This window comes from Typopeltis vanoorti, chromosome 3 (genome assembly GCF_054136105.1).
Source record: "Typopeltis vanoorti isolate ZY-2024b chromosome 3, IOZ_Tvanoo_1.0, whole genome shotgun sequence".
Classification (NCBI taxonomy): domain Eukaryota; kingdom Metazoa; phylum Arthropoda; class Arachnida; order Uropygi; family Thelyphonidae; genus Typopeltis; species Typopeltis vanoorti.
The window spans coordinates 131665228-131685278 of record NC_143551.1 but is presented as its reverse complement, the minus strand read 5'-3'; the positions used below and the strand labels follow the sequence as shown (position 1 = coordinate 131685278).

The window sequence follows — 20051 nt, the reverse complement described above, 5'->3', positions numbered from 1 at the left end:
AAACCAGGTTTAAAATAGCTTGGTATCTTTAACATATATATATATACATACACACACCCCAAAAATTCAACAAAACATTGAAATTCCATGTAAAAGAAAAAATTCAACAAAACATCAAAATTTCATGTAAAAGAAAAGAAAAACTTCCCAATTGTTGATTTTACCAACATCTGAAGTCTCAATTCTATTATCAGTGACATGTGCTGCCTACAGACCACAATCTCCTCACCATTCTCAAGTGTGGCGAGAATAACTTGGTGAATTTTAATGCTAGTGAAACACAATCCTGTCTCATTTCCCAGAAGAAAGACCATTCTTCACTCTCTCTTTCTCTCACTGTTAACAATATCCTGCCATTTTTTCTTCTTGGATTGACTTTCACATCTAGTCTATCCTGACAAACACATCACATCCATAGCCTTTTCAGCCTCCAAAAAGCTTGGTATTCTTTTTTTTTTTTTTCCATTCTAAACAATATTTCTCTCCTACTCAGTCTCTGACAACTTATAAAGCTCAAATCTGCCTGACCTTAGGACATTATTCGCATATTTGGGATGGAGAAAATGTTAACTAGCCCTCTAGGTAGTAGTAGATGTCTTTTAATGCCTGAAATATCTATTGATGTTTCACACTCTAATGATGCCTAGTATTTCACCAGGCACCATTCTGAGGGTGGTTGCCCTCAGAATGCTCTACTGTATTCAGAAAAGAGCTATTCACTTAATTGATGATCCCTTTGTCACTGAATCCTTACAGTCACTTTCCCATAGATGTTCTGTTGCTGCATTATGTCTTTTTTTCTAAGTTGTTTAAGTTAAGGGATATTACATCCCATATCGTTTCTTAGCCGAATAAGAAACTCAAAGAGTTTCATGCCGAATATAGTAGAAACTATATAAAGTTCGGCAATTCCAAGCGTAAGCAAATACCTGGATACTGCAGCAACTGACCCTAAAGGTAGTGCAAGCTGAGGCAACTCATGTCTAAGGTGGAGAAAGCTCCGATCACAATTCTTGATATTTACCCATAATGTGAACTTAGCTCCTAGGTTAATATCCCTTAACTTAAACAAGTTATATGTCGCCAAATTGAAGCCTTTGGCTCTTCATGTATATCTAATATATAATTTTTTTTCTAAGTATTTCTATGGACAATTCCTCATACTGGCCACTACCCTTCCTCTAATCATGTACGAACATAGGCAGATTCAGATCAATCCAGCTCTATCAAAACAACTTCTCATCCTCCTCCTTCATTCCTTACACCTCTGTTCTATGGAACAGTCTTCCCCATACTGTTTTTCCCAATGATTACAACCCTCGGCTCTAAAAGAAACAGATAAGCAAATTCCTTTCTTCTCTCCTCCAGAAAGACCACTGTGTGTTATTTGTTCAAAAATTTTGGCAGCTGATAGCATGAAACCAAATAAATTTAAAAGACATTTGGAAACACTTCATAAGAAGTATGTTAACAAACCTCAAGAGGTATTTGCTGCCAAACTGAAATGTTTTGAAAAGCAAAAATCTACCATTAAAAAAAGCTTTGTCTGTAAATGAAAAAGCTTTACTAGCCTCTTACAAAGTTGCATATAAAATAGCTAGGTGCAAAAAGCCCCACACTTGGAGAAGACCTAATTCTGCCAGCTGCGATTGATATTGTGGAAACTATGCTTGGAGAAAGTTTTACTAAACAACTACAGTGCATACCTCTATCAAATGATAGGTGATATATGTGTGAAGATATGCAGCAACAACTTTTGTCGAAGCTTTGTGACCAATTATTCTCAATTCAGCTTGACAAGGCAACAGAGCAACAAGGATTGTCATTTAATTGCTTATGTTTGATTTTGCGATGGATTATCAGCAATTGAAGAGCTATTGTTTTGTAATCAATAAAAAGAAGAGCCACAGCACCTGAATTGTTCAAAATATTGGACGATTTTATATGCAAAGCAAACATACAGCAGAAAAATTGTGTTGGAATTTGCACTGATGGTGCTCAAGTTATGTCTGGAAGGTTTAAATAGGGGACTCAAACTCAAATGCAGCAAAGGGCATGTCAATTAGATGTATATCAGAAACAGGACGTATTCAATATTATTCTGTGAACCAAAACATAAACTAAAAATAGAAAGGCTCCAACAAAGGCCCTTTTGTTGCCGGGCCTTTGACTTACATAAACAGTTACACCACCTTTTAAATTTTGAAAATATAACAAGTTTAGAAAATATAAGTTCAATTACATTTTATTCATACTTTAAGAAAATTATTTATATACATAATTTTGACTTACAAAAATAAATATTTTTATCTACGAGTCCTTTTTTAAATTTGATTTTGAACCTGAAACCTGACAGCTTTTCCTTTATACCGACATGTCAATATCTGCTTTTTCGTTTCGTGTTGCAATATGAAGTATTGCATATTTAATCTAGAATCTTTTATCCGTGAGCGGAACTTTGACTTATTAAGTTTCATAATTGAAAATAATTGCTCACATACATAGATGCTTTCAAAGATTGACAACATTTTTGCACAATAAATTTTATATTTGGGATATTTACTGTCGAGGTATTTATAAAAATTTGATATGCCAACTTCGTTATATTTATTTTTTTAGTTCAGTATTGCATTAGAGTTCAATTACTTCCATTTGTAATTCTTCGCCAACATTTTCAATATTAATTTAAAAAGGTGAACTGAATAATAATAATTCATTTTCAAACTGGCTGAAATCAGAAAATCCTTTTTCAAATTCAATTCTTCAATTTGAGGAATGTACTTTCAGCATCATTATTATTTTGAGAAATCGATTTAAGTAGGAAAGTGGGCTAAATTTGCCAACTGGGTTTGCCAAAGATAGAGTTTTGCAAGAAATGAATTAATTGAATCATACATATGACCAGTGGCACACTCAGGATTTAATCTTGGAGGGCCCGGGCACTCTAGATTTAATCTTGGGGGGGAGTGAGTTGAGTAGACGATTTGAGAATATACACTATGCAATGCATACGAACTATGATTGCGCATCTGCAGTGATCGCCAATACATGATACCCGTGATCTGCTCTGGCCCGGCTCAGGCAAACGAAGCAGTGTCAGAGCACTACTTCATTCGCCTTGCGTTCACAGCAGCCAGGATTCCCGAGAGCTATAGGGTATTCCCACCTTATGTGACCTGTAATTCATAAATAGTATAAAAATAAAAGACACAACACAACATAAATTTAAAAAAAAAATGAATTTTAATTAGGAAAAGATTTTTGAAAATTTTTCTAGTGTTTTTTTCCTTTTTCTTCTGGGGGGGGGGCTTGGACCCTCCCTGGGTGTGCCAATGCATATGACATATCAACTGTTCATGTCCTTGCAGAGCAGTATTCAAAATGTTTAAGTGGTTGTTATGTCAACTCAAAAGGCCAAGTCTTTGCACCAATCTGTGAGCTGAGGAATCAATTTTCCTTTGGATGAAGTAAACATATCAATTTCTTTTAAGAGTTCAAAAAATCTTTTTAAAACAATGCCAGGTCTAAGCCACCTAACCTCCATATAATATAGCAAACTGTGAATTTTGTGAATTATTGTGAATCTAATTCATCCAACAAAGCATTGAATTGTCGATGATTCAAGGCGTGAGAGCTTATCCAGTTTACTGTTTTAATTACTACACTCATGACGTATTCCATCTTTAGTTTTTTAGCATAAAGTGACTCTTGGTGTATTATGCAATGAAATGATTTAAGTTTGTCCTTGCACAACATTTCCTTTTTCATTTGAAGCGTTGTAAAAAGTCTGACTTTAACACCAACCATAGCATGAGCCCCATCTGTAGTCACACTTACTAATTTTGACCAGTCCGGGTGTGCATTTTCAAGACTTTTCTCAATACACAAAGTCATTTAAGTCATTTCCTGTCGTTGTTCCTGACATTGACACTATATCCAATACTTCTTCAGTCACATTCATATTGTCATCAACGCCACGAATAAATATTGCTAACTGGGAAGTATTAATAATGCCTGTACATTCGTCAACCTGCAATGGAAAATGCTACAAAACTCTTTATTTTTCACGCAATATATCTTGGAAGTTCTGTTATATCTTCAATACTCCACAACTGTATTTCCTGATAGGCTTATACTTTGAAATGCTTGCTTTTTTTTTCCTGGACATGATTTTGACTGCACTTAAAATACAATTTTTAATAAATTCTCCATCGGTAAAAGGTTTTGAAGCCAGAGCAATTTTTCACTTATGACGTAACTACATTTAACAGCAGCATCACTTGTTGTGATAACATTCAAAAATATCCTCTGTTGAAACTTCAGTTCATTTTTTAAATCTTTAAGTTTGTCATCATGCATCTTTTCTGTACATTTATCACAGTTCTTATGGTTTGTTTCATAATGACGTTTTAGATTATATTCTTTCACCATGGCGACACTTTGTCTACATATCAAACATGTTGGAATATTTTTTACTTCGACAAAAAAATATGCCTTCTCCCATTTTTCTTGAAAAGTTCTGCCTTCTTGATCTATTTTTCTTTTTTTTAACTTTAAATTCAAACATTGTTATGGGCAAAAAAGATTAAGTTATTGAGGTAACTTTTTATTAACGCACTATCATATTACAATGATAACCAGTAACTTGTTGACATTGTATCACATGGCTTAAAATGGCTGCGTGACAAGTAACTTCCATTCAGTGTTGCCAACATTTGATGATAGAAACATGGTAAAAAGAATTGTAGTAATAAGTTGTACTTTTGTTTAAGGCTGTCATAAAACATTTAGAAGTTTGAATTTTTTCTGTTTTAATCCCCACAGGATGTTAGAAACATTGATTTTTAGAAAAGAAATCATTAAGGTCGCAGGCCAGATATGAAGCCTTTGCAGGCCGCCAGTATGCCACCCCTGGTTTAAAAGTTTACAAGCCCTTGTGAGGAAAAAATTCCCAGTGTATTTGGACACATTGCATGATTCACAGAGAAGCTATTGCTACAAAGGAAATGAGTCCTGGTCTAAACGTTGTGTTAACAACAGTTATAGTAGGTGTCCTTCCGCGATGAGTCTTCAGACTCCTTGGAGGTGTCACGAATAATAATAATAACACGTGGTGAATTATATAAAAATGAGACCCTTAAAATTAAGACTGTTTTCTGAACCTTGCAAAGACATGGCTGGAGCAGAACATTCTGCGTTACTATTTTACTGCGAGACAAGATGGCTATGACAGAGAAAATGCTTACAAAGTGTTTACGAATTAAGAGACGAAACAGCAGTCTTCTTGGAAGAGGAAATCACGAAGAAGCAGAGATGTTTAGAGACCACTTCTTTGTGATGAAATTGAGCTACTTGGTAAACATAACTGAGAAACTAAATATATTAAACCTGCAACTCCAAGGAAAAAATACACATATCTTAGAAAAGAGTGACAAAGTTAATGCTTTTTTTTTGTAAAAAACTAGAGTTATGGAACAAAAAGGTAAAGCAACAAAAATTAGAAATGTTTGCAAATGTGGATGAATTTATCAAAACCTACAAGGCAGAAGAGTAATACATCAAAGTTTTATTTGCAACTATTGAAAATCGTTTAACAATGTTGATGAAGAATTTCAGAAACTATTTTATAACTGACAACAACATAATGGCAATGTACAAGTGGGTTAGAAACCCATTTCAAATTACCCCTGAAGGTTTCTGAATTGAAGAAGAGAAACAATTTAAGACTTCATGTCAAGTGGCAAAATCAAAAGACAATTTGCATCTAAAAATTAAGAGAAAAGTTAGACGAAATGCTTAACTAGTAGTATACAAAACAGTGTTTAAATGATGAAGGAGATATAAATCTTTTGATGTTTAACTGCCAGTAAGCTAAACTCTAAGAACTCGGACTAAGATCTATGAGTTTCATACCGAAAAACTATCGGCAAATCCAAGTGTAAGTAACCACTTGGTAGTGCAACACCAAGGCAACTCGAATCAAAGGTGGAGCAAGCTCCCACACTATCCTTGATATTTTCTCATAATGTAAAAACACAGCCCCTAGGGACTGTAATACTGTAATTACATTATGAGGAGAAGTCACTACCCAGACTGGTTTCAACCTTTTTTGAGGTCTCATCAGTGGGTAGGTAGACCTGGAAGATAACACCGTTTAAGTGAAAAGAACTTACATACCTTCACTATACGAATGCCATAAAGGTGTGCTTGTATATTATAACATAGATTGAAAGCCAAACGGCTATTTTTCTGGCAACCTTAATAAAAATGAAGGAGATATAAATCTTTTGATGTTTAACTGCCAGTAAGCTATAGTGAAGGTATGTAAGTCCTTTTCACTTAAACCTTGTTATCTTCCAGGTCTACCTACTCACTGATGAGACCTCAAAAAAGGTTGAAACCGGTCTGGGTAGTGACCTCTCCTCATAATGTAATTACAGTATTACAGCCCCTAGGGGCTGTGTTTTTACATTATGAGAAAATATCAAGGATAGTGAGGGAGCTTGCTCCACCTTTGATTCGAGTTGCCTTGGTGTTGCACTACCAAGTGGTTACTTACACTTGGATTTGCCGATAGTTTTCCGGTATGAAACTCATAGATCTTAGTCTGAGTTCTTAGAGTTTAGCTTACTGGCAGTTAAATATCAAAAGATTTATATCTCCTTCATTATTATTAAGGTTGCCAGAAAAATAGCTGTTTGGCTTTCAATCTAGTGTTTAAATGAATTTTAAATTATGAATCTCAGAGTTTTGTTAGAAATAAAGCAGATGATCAAAAATTAGATTGAGAATTTTGAGGAAAATTAGGGGAGTAAACAGGTGGCATATGATATTAAAAATGAAGATATTAGGAAGGAATCTGACATCATTAGATTTAAGAATGTGTGGTCACAGCTAATTTAAAAGGTAGTTGAGGAAAGGTTAACAAAACAGGTATTTGATGTCAGAAAAACATCCAGAGAAAGACCAAGATCTAGGCAGTTATAGTCAGAAGTGATTTAGATGAGCAAAATATAAGATCTGACAATATTGGAGTCCTGAAAAATAGCAAATTAATTTGGAGGATAATTGTTGATAGGAGGTTAATAATGTAAACTTTAGCATGTTGTACTATCATAGTATCCTATACACCTGTTAAAGGTGATGTTATATGAAATTTGATGATAATTGTTTTAAGAATTACAATGAAGGTCTTTAGATCCACTCAATTTGTATTTTTTAGGATTAGTTTTGAAAATTAATGACTCTGTAGTATAAAAAAAACCATTCAGATTACAAGAGAAAAAAAAAGTGATTATACCACACGTTTGTTCAGAAAGCATAGAGAATCCCAATCTAGAATGAAAATGTCTTTAAAGGATGTTTATTAATATAAAAAATTAATCATATTTAATCTTTAATAGCTTGAGGAAATAAACACCAAATATAACCACCTAGTCATTACACACCAGTAAGTGGTGGTTATTTCCTCAAGTCATTATCACATGAGATTGGTCTGAAAAGTTCTTGGCCTAACAATGAAAAATCGAATTTATAATTTCAAAATTATTTTTATTTTTCGACATAATCTCCCTTAAGACTAATACGTTATTCCAGCGATGCTCCAGCACCATTATCCCGTCCCTGTTGATTCAAAGAAAAACACTGACCAGCGAAGAACAGTTTTGGTTTTGGGAAGAGATAGAAGTCAGAGGGAGAGCCAAATCTGGGTAATAGGTTGAATGTTCCAACAATTCATTTTGCAGATCCCTTAATTTTTCCACTGCCAAAACACTTTTGTGGGCAGGTGCATTGTCTTGATAAAAGATGATTTTTTTCTCATCCAAACCAGGTCTTTTCTCACGAATTTTTTCGTCTAGTCTGGTTAAAAGATCGGAATAATATTCCCCGGTTATTGTTTTATCCTTTTCAAGATAATTAATAAACAAAATACTTTTAGCACGAACAACCTGCTTCTGCCCACTGTTTGGATTCTGGTGTGTAATGGTGAATCCAAGTCTCATCCACAGTAATAAATCAGCACAAAAAATCATTTTTATTCTTGTTAAAATACTCCAAGCACTGTTCAGAGATTTTCATGCGAGTGCATTTTTGATCTGCTTGAGCAAGCATGGCGCCCATCTTGCGCAAAGCTTTTTCATTTGCAATTCTTCATGCAAAATATATCCTACACGTTATTTTGAAATGCCTATAGTCTCAGCAATTTCACGCACTTTGACTCGCTATAAAACAAACTACTTGATAGAATGACTTGCAATTTCACATGGATGTTTATGACAGATGTACCAACTTAGAAAAAAAAAAAAGAAAAAAGAAAAAATCTTGTCGATAGTGTTGCTATCTATGGCCTAGGCCGAGAACTTTTCAGACCACCCTAGTAAATATTGACAATTACCTAACGATTATATAAAATGCACTTAAGTTTATCATAAAACAACACAATAAAATAATGTATAAACAAAATTAAAATAAGAAATAAAATAAAGTATCAAAAAGATTAAAAGTACTTACCTTGCTTTGTTTGAGTAGTAACAAAAGTTTTAATTAAAGTATCTGTGGTTTGGGTGTACAATGAAAGTGCATATCGTAAGGATTGCAATTCTGGACTTTTATCTAAGAAAGCTTTCTTCAAGCCATTTCCTCCCGCATGGAAGTACTGTTTAATTGTGTCTAGTGCTACATCCAAAACAGCACACTGCTTAGGACTTAGATTCTTTTCTACTTCCTGTAGATAAAAACAAATTTTTAAAAACAAAAATAATACATTCAGAGGAAATGACAAACTGGCATGATAATGTGTGGTAGTGACAATTTTAAGTTTCTATTAAGATATGTTTATTTTGGATTTACATTTAATTTGAATTTGTGATTTTATTATATTTAAGAATTATTTCTGTCTGTTTAAACATGTTGGCAAGTAATTTTAGTCTCTCTCTCTCTCTCTCTTTGTAATTTTGTGTTCGATTACATTTCTATGGTATGTGATGGTGTAAGATGAGAGAGAGAGAGAGAGCTTGATTGATTCTTTGTCTGCATCCATATCCTTGTTTACATCAGTGTCTTTGTTTCAGCTATCCCAACACTGCCATTTGGGATGGAAGAATTTCTTCAGAATTTCATTGTGTGCTAGATATGCTGCATACATCTAAGAAAATGCAGAATTATTGCAAAAGAGGTAAAAATGTGTGTATGTGCTAGAAATGTCAGTTTACAGAGGGCTTGGAAGATGCATAAAGTAAGTCAGATGAATGTATAAGATGCGTTTGTCAGAAAATGTTAATCTTGGTCTACCCCTGGGTCCTGTCCTCTCCATAGTGCCCTCAAATACCAGGCGAGGAAGTCTGTCCAGTTCCATTCGCACAATGTGACCAAACCAGCAGAGATAATGCTTTAACTGTGTTAACAAATTGAGTTAGGGATATTCAAATCTTGCAGCACTTGTGCATTAGTGTTATGTTCTCTCTAATGAGTACTGTTTATTTTCCTGAAGCATTTCATTTCAAAAGCTAACAGTTGCTTCTTTTTTTAAGGTCTAAGTTTCTAACCTGCTGAGAACTGTTGGTAGTATTATACGTTTGTATAATTTTATTTTCAGAGTTGTAGGAATTTTGTTGATTTTCCAAATTTTATTAAGTTTATCCAGTAATAATGATGCTCCTGGTTGGAACCAGATGACCATCCCTATGTATCAGAATGCACTTCATACCAGTCACTCACTAATCTTCAATCTCTGAACATAACTCCTCATTTGAAACAATGAGGAGATCCCATTCTGATATCAGTCCTCTACAAGAATTGAGTGTTTTATGAGGTGTTATTGGGACTGGTATTCTACCCATTGATGACATGATGTTTCTACAAGGTATCACCAGAATATAGTTTCTTAACTGTTTTGGGAGAGCCTGCCAGTTCTTCTAAACACTTTTGAATAAAGAAAGGTGACATTTTCCTTATTGGCTTTTCACCTGTTGTATGGATGATGAGAAAAACTGATATAATCATGCTGGTATATTGTTTGTTGGTCTTTCATTGGTCTTACTTCTGTTATCAAATGATGTATCTATGGTATCAATACTTGGCTGGGACCTTATTAGGGTTACTGAAACATTTAAGGATGAAAAATTCATGCTCAAGAGATTTTTTCTGTTCAGACCAGAGCTCCTGAACCACAGAGCCAGACATGAGCATCCACTGACCAACAAGCAATGATTGTGCTTGGGAGTGTAACACAGGGTTACCCTGGATGCTATACAGCACCACAGTAAGCCTTGAGCCCTATTCTCGGACCATGGGGGTAGGAGACTTACTGCAAGCCCACTAGTCAAGTGATCCTGGCTTGGCCATCCATAACTGCCCATTTTGCCAAAGAAGCACCAAAGTACTACAAGACTACCAGGATCCCCTTTCTGGCTGTCCATGGGTGGTATTGCATGGAATACACAGCTGCAAGGTTCTGGACCCTAGTGATGGGGATCTGGAAGAAAAAAGCCTCAGGAGGAGTAGAGCAAAGAAAAGAAAAAGAGGAAAACTAACCAGTATCACTGCTAGATACTGGTTACATCTCCTCCACCAAGGCAAGCCCCCCCCCCCCTTCCCATGGGGGAGGAGACGCACTAAAAGATAATTACTTGTAATGGCACATGAGGGAGGGGACTTATTGTCCCCTTGATCATGTGTTGAACTTTTCAACTTAGCTGAGCTAAAGTGAAAAGCTCTGATCAAGTTCCAGAAGAGTGGAAAGAGAGCAAAATAATTCATAAAGCATAAAGGAAGCTCCAAGACTGGGTAGCAAAATTACACACCAATCTTTTTATTTATTTTTTTATAGTGAAAGCAACTCAGGCTATGAGGCCAGTGTATTATGTTTGTTAGCTGCATGCGTTCTAATGGCTAGTTTTTCTGTCATGCAGCATGAAAGGCCCAAGTTTCGGGCTTTTCATGGGGAATCCTGACACCTCTATATGAGACCAGCTAACTCACCTTCAGATCCAAACCCAGGTCTTCCCAACCAAAGGGTCTTGTCAAAACTGACTGAGCTACGGAAGCTCAGCCAATCAATATTTCAGCAGTGGCGGCAAATGTACTTGAAAATGCGGTTAAAGACAGAATTCAGGAATAAGTGAATAAGAATAGATACTCTATGGAGACTGCATATCTTTGTAGAATATGCTTAGTAATTTACTCACTTTTGATAATAAAGTGAAAGTTAAGTTGGATAATGGTTACAGAAAGATAACTGTTGAATTTTGTTTTGCAGAGGTATCTGACAGGGTGGGTATGTCCTGTCAGACAAGAAGCTGGTATATGGATACATGGTAGACTGGTAGATAGATGCCAATAGGTATTATAAGGAGGAGGAGAATCAAAGTGACTAGGTGTCACTTGGATTCTATAGGGGAGACAGGGACCTAGTTACCTGGACCTGTGGTTAGACCACTTTTTTTGGACCACATAAATGATATAGGAAATGATTTCAAGTGAAAGAGTTAACACGTTCATTGCCAAGCTGAAAATTGGAATTTCGTGTGGCGGTCAAATTTTTTTTACTTGATAGCAATGCCCAAGCGATAACGCGTGATCGGCCGTTTGGTGAGAACTCGCATCACACGATATCACGTGATTGTCGATGAACGTGTTAACCCAGGATGTACAAAGCTTGCCGGATGATTTAAATAGGCTGACAGTATGGGATCAAAGATAATGGACACAAGTTTAATGTAGAAAAGCGTAAAGTTATCTGTTTTGGGATGACAAGACTACAAGCTGTGTACTACATTGAGGGAAATGTACTGCAGCAAAAAGATGAAGTTAGGTATTTGGGAATATTGGACAAGGAGATGAAGTTCAAAGGCAAATTGCAAAATTGTCCAAGATAGCTCATAGGATTACTTACTTACTTATTGAAGAACATACTAATAAACAAATGAAGAAGTCATCATTCATCTTTATAAGGCTTTGTTATGGCTATATCATCAAGCCTTATAAAGATGAATGTGCACAGGTCTGAGCACCTGTGGTTTCTGGAAGATGAAGAGATGGTAGATTCTCTCAACCCCTTTCTCATTCCCAGACTGGAATGCTCCTTATGAGAACAGACTGAAGATATGTAGAAGTTGGTTAATAGGTGGAAAAAGGAGATATGATAAAAACATTTAAGTTACAAAAAAGGAGTTTTATAGGCTTGATGGGAATGAAAATTTTCATCTATTGGCTATAGGGGAGACAGAATAAGATATCATCCCTAAAAACTGAATAACAGTGTGATGGTGTGATTAGATTTTTTTCTAGGAGACAGGTTGACAGAGTCTGTTGGGAGTGAGTTCTTTGTTGGTAATATCATTCAAGAAGACATACATCATCAAATTCCTGATATATACCCTCAAAGGGTGTACAGGATATGATAGTACTACATGAAAAATTTACACCATTACTAACTTCTTATCTACAATTTTCCTCCAAATCAGTCTGTTACCTCTAAAGACTCCAATATTATCAGGTCTTATAATTATTATTAAGAAGACCTCCAGAGAGTCAGAGTCATATTTCTGTCTTCTAAGGCACTTTTTACTGTATCAATCCACCTATATCTTGGTCTTCCTCTAGGTCTTTTTCCTGCTAACCTGGCAGAAACACTTGTTTTGCTAATCTATCCTTTCCCATTCTGCTTAAGTGACCATACCACCTAAGATTAGCTCTGCTAATGCATTCCTGGATGATGACAATATCAAGTTCTTTCCTAATATCCTCGTTTTTAATATGATATTGCCATTGATGCCATCTGTTCATGCCCATAATCTTTCTCAGGACTCTCATATCTGCGGTCTCTAGTCTTTGGTCAAGTGTTTTACTTCTAACCCAGCTCTCAGATCCATAAGTTAAAATTGGTTTGAACACTGTCTTGTATACAGCTAATTTAGTGTTTTGGTTATATTCTGTCTTATTCCATATAAATTTATTCAGTTGACTTCCTACTATACCAGCTTTGTTGATTCTGTTGTCTATTTCCATATTTAATTTACCATCTTTGCTAAAAATCGTGCCTAAGTAGCTGAAATGTTTTACTTGTTCTAAACGTTCTCCATTCCCAATGCAGTTAATATTTTCAATCTTTCTACCTATTTTCATTGTCTTTGCATAAAGCATAGATTAACACCTCCAATTTTGATATCAGGTTTCATACCACATTCCTTCATAATGTGATCCATATAGATAATGAATAACAGAGGGGATAATGTACATCCTTGTCTGACACCAGATTTAACATTAAACCACCTTCCTGTATTTCCTTCTATTCTAACTGCTGACTTACAACTCAAATAAAGACTAAGTATTGCTTGATGTAATGCCCCATTAACACCATATAACTGTAGCATTTTGAATAGCATCTCTCTCTCTCTCTCTCTTGGCACCTTGCCATATGCCTTTTCCAAATCTACAAAACTTAAATACAGACCTTTGTTATATTCACATGATTTCTCAACTATCTGTCATAAAGTGAAAATCTGAGTCTGACAGCCTCTATCTGGCATGAATCCAGCTTGTTCTTCACCAAGCTTCCCTTGCACAATCCTCAACTGTTTCTCAAGTATACTTGCATATATCTTACCAGGAACATTCAGTAATGAAACATCACTGTAATTCTCACATTCAGTTTTATTTCCCTATATATGGGTATTATGAGAGCACTACTCCAATCATCTGGAATTCGTCCCTCCGTCCAGCCCTTCTGAACAATGCAGTGCAGCCACTGTAAGACTTTTCTGGTCAAATATCATCTACTCCAGCTGCCTTTCCACATTTCGGGCTGTTGATGGCTTTTTCTACTTCAAGTATGGATATATATTCCTGATTGCATGCTTGGCCATTCTTACCAAAATTTTTTTACCACTGTGCTGTCATCGTTGCTTGTTTCATTTAGCAATTTTTTGAAGTAATTACTCCATACTTCAAGGATATCTTTTTCTCCTCTTTTCATGTCACCTTTATCATCTCTAACTCCTTTAACAGCATTCTTTCCTCCATTTCTGAGCTTCTTCAACAACCTTCAGAATATCTTGCCACCTTCTTGATATTTATTTTCTATATTCTTACCAAAATTTTCCCATGACTTATGTTTAGCTAGTTTTATATGATATTTAGTTTTCTTACATTTGTCTCTGTATTCTCTAAGAGCACAAATTTGCTATGAACTTTTTGGTATGATTTCTTCATTTCCTTCACTGCCTCTTTAACTTCCTGTGTCCACCATGGAGTTCTGATTTTTCTATTCTTGTAGAAAACCTCACTCTGCTTCTTTGGCTGAATCAATCAATGTTTTCTTCAGGGTTTGCCACTGAATCTCCAAGGTTTGGTTCCTGTTCTCAAACTCTTTCATTTTTTCTTGAATAACGTTTGTGTATTTTAGTCTGCACTTCACATCTGAGAGCTGTTCAAGTTTTATTCGCTTTAAAACTTTCTTACATGTTCTTCAATGTTATCCTGCTCAAGACTCACTTCCAATTTAAAATCCTCTGTACACTCTGGCGTCCTGCACCAGTGGGAAAACATCACTGTCAACAATAACATAGTGAATGAGATTTTTCTTATTCCTTGCCTCTTCTCTCCATGTGAATTTTTGCACATTTTTATGTTGGAACATGGTGTTAGTAATAACCAGTCCATGTCCTGAGCAGAAATCCAACAAGTATTTGCCATTATTATTAGCTTTGCTGTTTTCTCCAAATTTTCCCAAAATATTTTTGTATGTGTGACAATCATTTCCTACTCTGCTATTTAGATCCCTAACAATGACCAACTTTTCCTTTTTCATTGTGTCAGTTGCTTTCTCTAAAGCCAAAAAAGCCTCAAAAAATTCCTCCACTTCTACCTTAGTAGAACCATCTGTGGGACCATAGGCACAAATAAGTCTCATTGTCCAGTTTCCCATTCTCATATTTGCCCACATCACTCTACTTGAGACTGCCTGCCATCAAGAAGTTTAGCCTCATATTTAGTGTTGAATACTATGGCTACTCCTTCTTTTCCTTGATTTTCATTGCCTAAATACAACATTTTGTATTTATTGTTCAGAAAGATCTCATCAGTTTTTGCCTTTTTTGTTTCAGTCATCCCTATTATGTCGATCTGGTACTTATTTAATTCCTCAGCTAGTTCCATTTCTTTGAAATTCAGGCTTCTTATGTTGACAGTAACAATCTTGAACTCTGGTGATGTTGAGTTGGGGTGGGTTTTTAGGATTTGTTCAATAGCTGACTTTTAGCTGTTAATCCTGGCTCCCTGGAGAAAACAACAGGAGCCCCCTTGTTTAACCAGGCAATGCCCCAGCTGGCATGAAATTCTGTCATGTTGTACCATCATTTGAAATTTTTGTTTAGACCAATAAGAATACAATTTGGTCGGCTAAATCCCAAATTGCCAGTCCATCCTTGTCCGTTCAGTATCCAGGTAGATACCTAACAGGGTGCACCACGAGAAGGTGAGGAGTGGACATTAGGTCAGAAGCCCTGTTCGGTTCTCTGCATTCCATTGAAGGCTATGTGGAGGTCTTCTCTAAGCTATATAGCTTTGACTCTTAAGCACCCTAAGAAGACATACAACAGATATTATGTGGATAGTGTGGGTCTCCCACAATGAGTTTTCAGACTTCATGCTGATTCCTGTGCAGTAATAATAATAAATTATAGAGTTGAAATGCTGAACAAAATATTAAAATAAGAGCTTTATAAGAAGAATATGCTATGCAGCCAAAATAAGAGAAATGTGATTAATAGGCTTAGGAGCAATATAGAGAACACCAGAAAAGTGAACAACATTTCCCAGACATGATCACCTCAGTTCCAGAAAAATGAGGATACAGTTACAAAGATCCAAAGACAGGTTGAAGGAATGTGGTCCCAAGGTTGAGAAATAGAAGAGAAAATATGAAACATACAAGTTAGTAAGGGAATCTGACAGTAAAGATAAGGGAAATATTGCAGCTCATAGTAAGTGGTGGCGGTAGAAGGAAGAACTCATGGTCATCCCTAAAGGCAGAGTAAGAGTGATGAAGAAGCTTGTAGGTTCTTCTCTTGGTTTGTAGTGAGTGAATGGAATAAGCTTATAGCAAATACTATGAGTGCATCTCCAGTGAATATTTTCGTGGAGAAATGTGATAAGCAATTTAGGAATTGTATTATCTGAAAAGGGTAATACAATTACCCTTTTGCAAATGAGGAACTCTCCCTTGATGAGTTCCTCACTCCCTGAGGGTGCCAATATATAATAATAAATATATTATACTACTAACTCCACTAAACTGAGTACAAATTTAAGGTTAGTTTTACCTCTAGTTTTGTTTCTGATTTTTTCTTATTTTCTCTAAGCATGCATCCAATATTCTTGCTTGCTAACTCTTTAGCATGAGAGCTTTATATGTCATGTAACTCGTAATACATTAGGAAACATTTTGTAGAGAGAAAGCTCTGAGCCACCTAGTAAGAGCTAACACAATGCATTTTTTGTAATATGAGCAACTGCAATTTTGTGTTGAATAGTAATTCCTTAAAATATTCTACATTAATTGCATATCATTAAGAATGGCAACTTGATTATATTTAATTGTAAATCATTGTAAAGTTATAAAATGTCTTCCTGTTTCTTGGGAAAAATATGAAATATCATCTAGCATTTTTCTATGAAAAATTACTAAAGATTTTCTACTAGTGTGATCACCATAATTAAAAAAAAAAAAAAAAAATAACAATAATAAAATCCTGACTTACCATTACTCCTAATGCAGGTAATTTGTTTGCAGTTACATGGTTTCGAAACAAACGGCCCACATCCTCAATTTTTGCATTTGGAAGATTAGGCAGTATCACCTGAAAATAAACATATAACTACTTCAAAAATATATCACTGGAAAAGCGATATCTAATTATTTCAAAAATATATCAGTGGATAAGCTACATATCTAGAATGGGCACAATCAAATGAATATTATTAACACCAGATCTCCATGGGGTCAAAAGTACATAACCAAACTGTACTTTAAACTCATTCCTTGTATCAGCATTCATGACAATGTCAGGCAAAGCATTCCACTGACCAACCACTCTCTATGCAAAGAACCTACTAAAGAACCCTTGTCATTTTCTATGAAAAATTTCTTCCATGTTAACCTGATAACAACTCTTTACCAACTTAAATGTCTCAATCATATTCCCTCTCTTCCTCATATTCACAAGGTTTACAAACTGTATTTCTTCAATCTGTCTTTATATAAGCCTCGGAAAGTCCAGTCTTCTCTGGATCCTTTCCAACATATTCTTATCACCATGAAAACCAGAGACCAAATCTGTGCACAATAATTCATACGAGGCCTGATCAAAGCCTTAAACGATGGAACCAGAACCTCTTTATTTCTACGAGTTAAGGTCCTTTGTAGCATTGTTATAATCTGATGTAATGTCTTCACAACTTGTGCAATAACCTCTGAACTTCAGATCCTTGTCCACCACCATTCTAAGGTCTCTTATCTCCTCAAATTCCTCCAAAATTTCCCCCAAGTGTATACTTTGCATCCCATTGTTGCCTACCAAATTTCATAACCTTACACTTGAAAACACTGAATTGATAGTTCCATACTGTTGCCAACTCATACAATCTATTCAAGTCCTCCTGTAAGGCCACAACATCTGCTTATATCACCTTCAGATTCCAAAAATTAAGGAAGGTGCACATACTATCATAACCCTTCTTAAATTCAATTAAATATGACAAACACTCCCACTAGTAATGTATTCAACTCACTCAAAATTCATGCAGAGAAAAATCTAGCCCCTCGCATCCTTATTTACCACACTCCTTAAACTTTATTGATGACCCTTTGATCTTTCCTCTTTTACCACATACTGAAGGATTTCACTCACATCCATATTATAAACTCCTTTGTTAGCTTGTGCATACGTATCTATTATATCTCTGTTCATTGACCAGCATACATTAATAAGTATATCCTTATTTGGTCTCACATGCAACATTTCACACTACTGGTATCATCTTGGTTACTAACATCTGATCACCTCAAAATTCTGGAGATCAGTTATGAGTACAGTATAGCAGATGTAGTCAAAAACAAATCTTGTAAAGAGACACAATGAATTTCTTATTCTTAAACGTTGGCATTCTTCTGAGCATTGTTGTTACTCTCAGTCTTATTCTCATCACTTACTGTAATTAATGTGACTTGTGGAATTCAATTATCTGTCCAACATTGATCATTTTTCAAGGTAAAGATGACCAATGTTTAATACCTAAATTGTGAAGATGACTTAACTGTTTGGGTATTAAATGCAGAATAACTGCATTTAGAGATAAATAATAATAATAATAATTATTATTATTATTATTACGTAACACCTCCAGGGAGTCCAAAGACTCATCGAGGGAGGGTATCTACTCTACAAGTTTCCTTCTCCACCAACCGCAACTACCTTGATATCCACACCAACCACCACCACACAGTTAAACAAACAGTTGAAGCAATGCAGAAGTCATATTTCTGCATTGCTTCAACCTTGGTATCACTTATACCTCTGAGTCTGGCTCCCACTGAAGAGACCTCAATAAAGGTCGAAACCAGTCTGGGTAGCGATCCCTCCCATAATGCATAGCATTATACATGTCTGCAAGGAGATGTGCTCTGCATTATGGGATACTAAAAGGCAAGTGATGTGAAGTTAGTCCACCTTTGCCACGAGTTGCCCCAGTCCTGAAGATACTTCAGGCACAACCTTTGTTTGCTTACACTTGGATAAAGGATTAAACCAAATATATAATTTATAGACTAAGAAGACTGTCTTAGTCTATAAATTCTAAACCTTGGCAATTGTCTATTGCCAAGGTTTAGAAGAGTCTCATCCTCATAAATGGCAAGCAATAACTCACTTCCTGTTGTTCCATCCCCCTTTGATATAATGTGATATCATTCAATCATTATATATATATATATATATATATATTTAAGGTTTAAACATTAAACATAAAGTCTTAACATTATTGCAATGTCATTCACTCCAGGCAACACCCATATGGTGGCACTCCAGCATTTGGTTCAGCTCTGTAAATTGTATTAACGTTCTTTGTTTTAGCTTTACCTTGTGATTATGCCAATGTGCATTAATTTCTGACAGAAATATTTAGAATAGTAAAACTTATTATTCTTTATTCTTGTGAATAGGTGCGTCTAATAATTCTCTTTTTGATCTTGTCTATCTAAAAATCTCTGTCACATTCTTCCATACTTGTTTGTTGTCTGTATTGCTCTACTAATGCTAACAGTCCTTCCGAGTTTTTAATTTTTTTTTACATATTCAATCTGGACTCTGGTGTGCATCAGATAAAAATTTAATTGATTATTCAAGTCCCCATTTCATTTTCAACCAAAGTTTCTTTCTTTTTTTTTTTTTTTTTGTAGAAAAATATTGAAATTGGCATGTCAAAATTCTAGCATTTTATGAATTGTGTTAATGGTGGGGAAAATCTCAATATTATATTTTAAGTAATTCATTTGTCTTTAACAAATGTATTTGGATTTATGTGTATTCTTTTCTTCCTTAAATATGTCAGTCATATGCAAATTGTTCATGTCTAGGTTACTTATGAGAGTATTTGAAAAGTTCTCAACCTAACAATGAAAAAACAAATTCATAATTTCAAAATTATTTCTGAAATTATAAATTTCATAATATGATATGCATTCATCTGCTGTTAAAGGAAGGGGATTTGGGAAAAGTGGGGGTAAAGCAATGTGGGAGAATTATTTGAAAAAACCAGGGTTTTTAATAAGTAAACATTTTAGCATTATTATTCAGGCCTCCATGGAGTCAAGACTCATCATGGGAGGTCCTTTCTAAGAAACACAAGTCTATCAAGACTCATCGAGGAAGGTCCCTCCTAGGAAAAACAAAGTCTATCATACCACTCCTTAAATGCATTGACCGTTCTCACTCTCACCACTCCATCAGGCAATGCATTCCATGGTTCAACCACCCTCCATGCAAAGAAACCAC

The 20051-nt window shown here is 35.3% G+C and overlaps 1 protein-coding gene across 1 annotated transcript in view; it reads right to left on the bottom strand.

Annotated features, from left to right (window-relative positions):
• The window catches only part of unc-13 (protein unc13 homolog), a 1156644-nt gene that overhangs the window by 53423 nt on the left and 1083170 nt on the right, over positions 1 to 20051 (bottom strand). Inside the window, exons 35-36 of the mRNA XM_090416011.1 lie at positions 16761 to 16859; positions 8512 to 8725 (exon numbers count right to left, since the gene is read on the bottom strand). Coding sequence (XP_090272137.1) covers positions 8512 to 8725; positions 16761 to 16859 — 313 coding nt within the window. The remainder of the gene's footprint in view (positions 1 to 8511; positions 8726 to 16760; positions 16860 to 20051) is intronic.